This window comes from Galleria mellonella, unplaced genomic scaffold (genome assembly GCF_026898425.1).
Source record: "Galleria mellonella isolate WM207_F2 unplaced genomic scaffold, CSIRO_AGI_GalMel_v1 utg103, whole genome shotgun sequence".
In the NCBI taxonomy this organism is placed as follows: domain Eukaryota; kingdom Metazoa; phylum Arthropoda; class Insecta; order Lepidoptera; family Pyralidae; genus Galleria; species Galleria mellonella.
In genome coordinates this window covers 4,434,595-4,443,559 of record NW_026441966.1, presented here as the reverse complement: position 1 = coordinate 4,443,559, position 8,965 = coordinate 4,434,595, and the positions used below count along the sequence as shown (strand labels likewise).

General features: G+C 33.5%; 1 protein-coding gene across 1 annotated transcript; it reads left to right on the top strand.

Annotated features, from left to right (window-relative positions):
• The first annotated feature begins 1,209 nt into the window (after nt 1-1,209).
• LOC113517376 (protein downstream neighbor of son homolog) lies at nt 1,210-8,943 on the top strand. Its single transcript, XM_026902031.3, has 10 exons — nt 1,210-1,476; nt 1,643-1,761; nt 2,092-2,281; nt 3,716-3,849; nt 4,691-4,916; nt 5,298-5,448; nt 6,433-6,665; nt 7,112-7,315; nt 7,565-7,757; nt 8,648-8,943. The coding sequence occupies exons 1-10, from the start codon at nt 1,396-1,398 to the stop codon at nt 8,824-8,826; spliced, it is 1,710 nt and encodes a 569-aa protein (XP_026757832.2). The 5' UTR covers nt 1,210-1,395; the 3' UTR covers nt 8,827-8,943.
• Nucleotides 8,944-8,965: the final 22 nt, after the last annotated feature.

Here is an 8,965-nt window from a genome sequence, read left to right as displayed (position 1 = left end):
AGTAATCTGTAATATTCGTGGCGTTGATAGACACTATAGTGCTGTTCCTTATATGGCAAATATAATGTAGTGATTAGGTACTTGTTCTGTGTAGGCAATAGTTACTAGTTCCACATTTATGTGATAGCTTGTATACCTACTGTCCTAAGTTGCATGAGACACAAACCAGCCGCAATAGGGTATGGCTTAATTAACAAAATAGACTCACAAAGTTGAAACCGATGCTTTTAAATATAATTGATTTCTTGATTGATTATAAACAAATAAGTTTCAAGAAGACTCCGTAAAATTACGACAAACCACTACATAATGAAGCCGATCTAAGGTGTCATCTCTCTCTTAATTTATCTCTTAACCTTATTTTGCGAAATTACTGTTTTATATATCATAGACGAGATTGTATATTCTCTTATGTCCATGGTACTGTTCATATTTATAAGCTTTGGTTATCACTTTATATCAGGTAGGCCGTTAGCTTTTTTGCCATTGTAAGTTGCATAAAAAAATCATAAACATAAAATTATAATAATTTTGATTTAAATAAATCTATTAGAAAATTAGCTTATATTGGTCCCTACAATAAAAATTTCGCTGTAATATGAAAACTATATTTTAATTTTAGATATTGATTTAGAGTTTTTAGAGAAATAGTGTCTATGTTCTAAATATTCCATTTGGTATTACAGTCGTAATCATCCCTATAATAATAGTAATGACATAATCACCTTCACATATATAAGATATATAAAAAAAGAATGTTATTGAGTATACAGTTTGAATTGATTTAAATAATATACACGTATTGATTTGAGTAGCTCATCCTTTTACAGAAGTCGATAAAAAAAGTTATAGGGAATTAAGCAAACCTAAGAATTTTTTTATTTCCAGTATTCTCGACTCTCATATTTTATCTACATAAAATCGTCATAAAATCTACTTTTATTAGCTAAATATTCGTTCTCAAATCTTAGACTTAATTGTTTATTAAAATAATAAAATAGACATTTTGTCATTTTATAATATCATAAAATTCTTTAAAAAATACTCTGTTCTAAGAATACTTTAACTCTATTGGACATAGACATGTGACAGAAATTTTATAAATTTATTTAACATGGCTGTATAGATATAATTCTTTTGCCTTAGAGAATTTTTTTTTTCTTCAGTTCGTTTTGTCAATGTCAATGTCAAATATTGCTATTGTCAATTTTAACACGTTATTCGTTGCTCTTATAGTATTTGTCATTATTACTATTGTACATCTTTTTATCTGAATGTAAACAATTTCTTAAAAATGTTCTTTTATTGTTTTATTAGTTATTTTATGTATTTATGAAATAAATTATACTATCCTCTGACATAATTTTTAATATTCGTTTCTAATTTGCAAATAAAATGGAGCCATCTTCACCATGGAAAACACCAAATGAAGTAATGCAAATACACAGACTGAAAAAACGAAAAAAGGCATTACAGGTAAAGAATTTATGTATACTTTATGAATCTTCTGTTTTGTTATGTTATGTTTCAAGACGTTTACTTCGTAATCACTAGCCCTTTAATTAATATGATTTTGTGGACTTTAAGTACTCTTTATTTCCATTAAATACATGCGGTTGTATAAAGTAACTCTATATTTTAGGAACGCATGAAACAACCATCAATATCTGGCAGTGAAGAAATTAAACCAAATGGAAAGGCAGAGGATTTAAATTTTTCCAGACTTATCAATGGAGACAAAAGAAAAAATCCATTTTCAAAGTAATTATAGCTTAATATTTAATTTATTTATGTTTCTGTTACAAAAGCAGCTGTGCTAGCAACTGCTGTACTATGTCACAGGGCATGACAATAAAATTGTAAGATATGGAGGCATAATATCTTAGTCCTCAGAAATAGCAATACATGTGGTGAACCCTGGGTGTCACAATGTTGATTGTGATGTCTGTGATGATCATATCTATAAATGTTGGTTGCAAGTTTTCAAGAGGATCAACATATTTGTCATTTCAAGTCCTATAAAAATTAATTTATATGTTATTTACTTGTATGATTTTTATTATATTAAATATGCCTTTTTATATGATTCAGAAATAACTTGGAGCAAAATAAGAAAGCCAAAGTTGACATTGAATTACCATTAGATGAATCCAATGACAAAACATTATTTGCATTACTAAAGTTACCTGCAAAAATCGAGAAGCCTCCAGAAGATATCCAAAAATTATCCACCTTCTCAAACTTATTGCAAAAATTCACTGCAGACCATTCAGTACACACAGTAAGTATATTTTTTTTTCTTTTATGCCTTATTTGACTTGACTATTTAAATTATCAACACCACAATATCACAAATATCATCTCATTTGTTATTTTTAAACTAATTAACAATTAAATCCAAAAGATAAAATGTCATTTATAATTTGTCTTTTATGATTTCTCTGATACTCCACTATTTTTTGTAGTGAATCTCAAAGGAAATTTTTGTAAGTTAGCAACACATCTTTCCATTTCTTTTTCCATTTGGTCCTTTAATTATGCTTTCTCCACTTATTTTTATGGCGAATGGCAACCTATTTAATTTTTTTTTTTTTGTTTCATTCATACTTAATTCTATTTTTTACTTAATTCGTATGATAATGGAATGGTGACACTAATGACATACACTGGCAGGGCACCAGTGATAGATGATATATGAGGATGAAAGTGCAAGGCCAGTTAGCCCATTGTGATGTATACACTTGGAATTCAACATAGTAGTTTCCAGGGACCACATGGAGGTCGACCTGACTGAGTACATTGCTAGCAATGTGATTGGTAGTTTGCATTACTAACAGCTGGTTGTCAGTTGTAAAAAGCAAATGTAATAGTCTGTTAATATTACACCTTGCATAGGAAGAGATTAGATAGAGGGTATTAAGACCATTAGTGCCTATTACTAATAATATCTGAAGGGCCCATGTGGTCCCAGCATAGAATAGGCCACCCCTTCCTTATCCATGGGTGTTGTAAGAAACATCTAAGGGAACTTAATAGTAGAGGGATGGCAGCAATATCCTTCTTAAAACATCTCTAAAAGCCTCAACTTTGGTTTCCAACCTGCCTGCCAAGCGAGGCAACTATTGGGAAAAGTCCCCTTATGGCGAAGGCTTATATTCAGCAGTAGACAGCCAATGACTGAAATGATGATGACAATTAATATAACCTATTGAGTGGACCTCCATGTGGTCCCCTTTAGAAATTATTGTGGTTACAGTAGGCTAACTAACCATGACTTTATCCTCGTCTATTATTACCCACTGGTGACCCGCCAGCATATACCAATAGCGCAGATAGGGCTGCCATTCACATCCATTAAAAAATATAACACCCTTAGTGTAAAAACCCTTATTAATCAGAGTTCATTAATTCATCTAAGATGGCTGTTTAAATCAGCCCAACTAATATAGCTTTGATACAGTAACTAAAACTGTATATACTTTCATATTCTTATCATTACTATTTTACAATAATAAGAATGTATGTATATCAATAATTAGTAGTACTGCATTCGAGTATTCTGACACTTCCCTATGGTTAACTGGGAGAGAATGCTTTTAGCATTAAGTCCACCATGTACACATATTTGTACTAATGAATAAATAAATGCTAACAAATAAATAAAGAAACTGATAATAATAATCAGGTAGTCATAAAGTTATGTGCTTTATTTCAGGAAATTGTTGAAAAGAAATACAAACACTTACCTATTGATTGGGCACTAAAAACTAAAATGAGACTAATGTCCCCCAAACCGTTTGCTTGGACATCCATGCTGAAAGCAAGTGAAGAGGCTTCGGGAATAACAGGGTTAATATTTTTTTATAATAAAAAGGAATGTTTAAAATGAATATTTGGAAATTGTTAGCTTTATCAGTTTTTATTAGTAAAAACTAGCTGTTGAGCTCTCAACTTCATTTAACCAGGATAAAAAGTAGCCTATGTTATTCTTCCTAAATACTATGTATGTGTAGTGAATAGTCACTTTCACATTTATAATGTTATAATGTTAGGATTAAGCTAAGTCTACTACAACCATTGTATCCTTTGACATAAGGTGTACAACATAACCATGTGACTAAAGTGTTACTTTAAAATTACACGAGTGAGTCTTTGCCATTATATTACAAGATAAAAGTAACCCATTTGTTATAAATACGTATATGTATAAATTTTTGTCTAGTTAGCATGCTTATTTTTTCAGATATCAAAAAATTTTATATGAGCAGTATTTATATGTTTTTATATATTTGTGTGTTTATATGCACGTATGTATGTACATATGTATATGCATGTGTATATATATACAATAATGAGCAGAGATTTGTATGTACATTACATTACATCTCCATATTTAGAAATGATAGAATTTTCATCGTGCCTCTGATCAAACTATTTATAATTACTCAAAGGTTGCCCCGAAGAGATTGCTTTTAACAATAAAGCTACCCATTGTTTTCTCACTGTGATTATTACTTGTAATTGTTTATATCTATAATAAGTTTACTATTGTAATCTTTTAGAGGAAACAATAAAGATTTGTCTATCTGTTAGTATTTAATTAATATGTTAATTATGTAATATTTAAAAAAAAATTAAAATATACAATATACATAAATAAAATTTTATACGAGATAAACTTTGTTGCCAGGTTTGTAAGATGTCTCGATACGACTTCGTCACCCACCTTGGACACATCTCCGCGGGCCCTCTTCCACCAGACCTGCCTATACTGGCAACATCCCCATCTACCCTGGCTGAATTTATACCCTCGCTCCTCTGGGAAAGTTTCTGCTACCAATTTTATGGCCACAAACGATGAGGTCAAACAAGCATTGCATAGAGACTGGTGTGAGAGCTTCAGGTCTTTGTTCCAGGTAATATATTTTATAAAACTATCTTTCTTCATGTCAACTCCCTTAAGCAAAATAATTTATAGACAGATATGTTATCACACTAGTATATATCGGGTAAGGCAACTTCTCTTTTTAAATTTATTTGCCACTTATTTAAAAGATTTACCCTAAACTGTTAATATAATACATGCTGATAGAGTTCCGTAGTGAGGTATGATGACGAATCAACCAGGAATTAAGGACAATAACTTCCAGGAAAGACCTCATAGGGATTAGCTGGAGTGATTATTATTGCTAGTTATAGGACTTCTAAAATCCCTATTAGTAACAATCCCTTCCTTCTAAGGAAGTTGGTAGATAAAAAATATAATGCATTTATGAAATTGTCGTGAATGGTTCCAGCTGCTACGCGCGCGCCACTGTCCATACTTCTACGTATGCGCAAACACATTCACATGTCTGTTCCGGGCGGCCGGACTCTGCGGCGTATCTGAACCCTGCGTCCTCATAGCGCCGACTACTCGAGGATTTAGACAAACATTACGGCATGAAGGTAAGGTAAAATTACTAGCTATGTCCCGTAGCTCCAGCCGCGTGAAATTCGAATAACAAATAGACTATATTTTAATTTACTTCATAAAAATTCAAACATTTATACTAATAGTGGAACTGAATAACTTCATTTTCTGTCGTTTTATACCACAACTATTAATGCTTTTCCATATTACACATTGGGCTCGATGGTGTTACTTTTGCGCTATGGAATTATGCTTTACTTAGAGGTCATGTATAGTAGTGGCGCCCGTACCGTGAAATCTGCGGGCCGTCAGCTATGCCATTGATAACTAGCTGCTGAACTTATATATCTATGTATCATCATCATATCAGTCGTTAACTATACACTGCTCAAAATAGACCTCCCTTTGGGGGGTAGGTACATTTATATGACTAACACTTTTAACTGGGGGAAAGGGATTGTTAGTAATGGAGACTGAGAATCCCATTGCAAGCAATATACCCAACCAGGTCGACCTCCTCGCGGTTCTCCCTGAAAACTATCATGATTAATTCCTGATGAATTCAACATGATGGGCTAACTGGCCTGTTTTCATTCTCATCTATCACCCTTCACTGGTGCTCCGCCAGCGTATACCGTTAGCGCAGGCGAGGTTACCATACCATTTCTACGCATCAAAAAAAAAACAAAAAAAAATCATTTTTAACTTAATAATACAAACCTTGAACTATGCAGAGAGACAAAAGCTATTCTGTAAATATCTAAGGAAATTATTTGTACACTTGTAAGTTACATATAAAATAATGTATTTATAAATGTTGTAAGCAAGGGTGGACTTATCTCTGACAGAGATCTCTTCCAGTCAACCCAGTACAGTAAGAAAGCATTTCGTTAGCGGGCAGCTGAAGTGCTACAACTATTATATTAATACATAAACAAATATACAGTTATGTAATTATGTGACGGTTGGAAAAAACTACTAAAAGTTTTGTTGAAAATCAGTCCTTGTTTTCGTTCCAGATGTAGAATTCACAATGCCGCTCCGTCCCGACAAGAAAAAATTCAACACGTCCGACGAGGACCGACCAAAGAACTCCTCATTCGACAGTTGTTATGATACAATGGAAGAAACTAAGTTACCCCAAGAGTCGCAGCGTAAGGATGATGGCTCCGGCGATGAGGAAGATCCCGATCATTTCCTGTCACAGCTGGGACTTGAGACGGACGTCATAAAGAAAATTAACAACACACAGGTACTATTTTCAAGACATATTTCTTTTATTCATTTTTGTACTTAGCATACTCGTATTTAATAAATATTCTTGGTGTGTCTTTTTTTATTTGTTAATTTTGTCTGGCTTATTATTAAATACTTAATTTAATTAATAAATAAGGTGAGGGATGTACAGCAGCGTCCCTCTTACTAGGCTGACATGATGATGATGATGCCAAATTTGATTAAATGATGTGAGTGCAATCACCCCAAAGATTTCATCATAGGATACCCTGTATTATGAACAATCAAGCAAGAGGTACACTCTTGGCGCTATTAGCATTTATTTCTGAAATTTGTATTTTACCTAAATCGATCTGAACTTCTATACCACGAATATCCGTTTAAAATAGCAATTTGTAGGTACTTATATGAATTGTAAAAAAAAATGTAATAGGGATTGTAACAAAAAAATGTAATTTTCAGGCACGCATAACCCAGAGCGCGGAGAGCAGCGTAGACAGTGCAGCGGAGTCCCTGGTGGTGGTGCGAGGCGCGGATGCGCAGGCGCTGTTCGATTTCCTACTCAACTGCAAGTCGCTCGCCAGTCCCACCGGTCCACTCGCCGCTGTGCCACCCACGCTGCTCGCGCCCACAGCCTTCCACGGCGCCACGTTACAGTCGTTACATGTGAGCTTGTCTTTTTACTTTATTAAAAAATGAGGTTCTCTAATTTGCTTCAATTTATTATTATTATTTTTATGTTAAAGTGGGAATCGATGAAAACGCTAACCATCACCATATGAACAGTAAATTAGACATTAATGAAATCCCAGTCTAAACTTCTAAATTTTCAAGTCCAAGTTTGCATCATTTAAAAATTACAAAATTATCAAATAATAATAGCCACTAATTTTAATATTTTATTCCCTTTTACAGGTTCGAGAGAACACACTACATTCCGATAACAAAAAATACTACTCAATAGAACTGAAAGGGCCAATACTGCCAACCACTGTGCATACACTATTCAACGTTCTGAAGACGAGTTCAACGGCGCAGTTTAGCGCTACATTCGCTCATCACCAGCCTACGCTTGCTTTCTCTTGGGCTGCCCAGAAAATTGCTGAAGGTACTTATTATATATTTTAAAACCTTAGTATATGGGTACATAGTGTTTCGATTTGAAGAGTGGAATATGGCAGTGAATTTACAGGGTATAACACCTTAGGCCTCGGAAATGGCAATACATAGGGTATCATGAGCGAAACTATACTGTTATGACCATGGTACTGTTCATGTCTATAGGCAACGGTTACCACTTTCCATCGGGTGGACTGTCTGCTTGTTTGCCATTCTAGTTGACTAAAAAAATGTGTGTCGAAGCTGGCCCTATAAAATTAACATTTTTTTTTTAATTTCATTTCCTATTTAAGAGCTACGTTCTTATCGCTGAAGCTCTTGCTACTGCGATTTTCAGCAAGTCACTTCTCTTGGTATGGACACGATACCAACTTTCTTGGTCTGCCTGATGTAACCTATGCCTTGGTCTACCCCTTCCCCTCGTTCCTTCTATCTTACTATTATAATTTTCATGTATCGTATCAAGTGTCCCAATATTTTCTCCCTTCTGACCTCAATAGTTTTTATAATTTGTCTTTTTTCCTTAAACCTAAATAGGACTTCATAGCAAAAATAACATACAACACAAAAAATTTCTTAATATAGCTATTTATTCAATTGCACTTTATTTCGGTATTAAAGTTTCTTAAAGATCGACATCTCTCGTATTACAGGCGTCCATAGGCTACCATTCCGATTTACTATCAGACGGGCTGTATGCTTGTTAGCTACTATATTAGTATAAAAAAGACCAAGATTTATAAAAATGGTCAATGTATTTATAAAGGTGGGCTAGCTTGTTTCGCCTAGACCTCTTATACATATAAAACAATATTAAATCCAAGCTGGTGATAATGGTACTATGGCTATAGTAGTGACAATAATACACCTTTGTTTCAGATGAGGCCTCAAAAGAAAACGAACCAAATCACTTCACAAAAGCGTTCAATAAAGAAAACTTATCAGACTGTGGCATAAGTGAAGAGATGTTACAACATTTCTGTTCTCCAGATCCAAGTATTGTAAAACCTCTGGATAGTGTTAAATACAATACAGAAGACGGCACATATACTTGGTGATTCTTTACACTATAAGATATTTAAGTATATTTATTATAGTATAAAGTACGTTTTTCGTTTGTATTGTGTGGTTGTGAGAATGAATTTTGATCATGAATTAAACAATATTTTTGTACATTTCGGCTATTTTTATTTGTAG

Excerpts from the sequence above, each read along its gene's own strand:
- LOC113517376 (XM_026902031.3), top strand. The coding sequence starts at position 1,396 with ATGGAGCCATCTTCACCATGGAAAACACCAAATGAAGTAATGCAAATA. Across the intron at positions 4,917-5,297 it reads GCTTCAGGTCTTTGTTCCAG|CTGCTACGCGCGCGCCACTG; the intron begins GTAATATATTTT and ends GAATGGTTCCAG. Across the intron at positions 6,666-7,111 it reads AGAAAATTAACAACACACAG|GCACGCATAACCCAGAGCGC; the intron begins GTACTATTTTCA and ends TGTAATTTTCAG.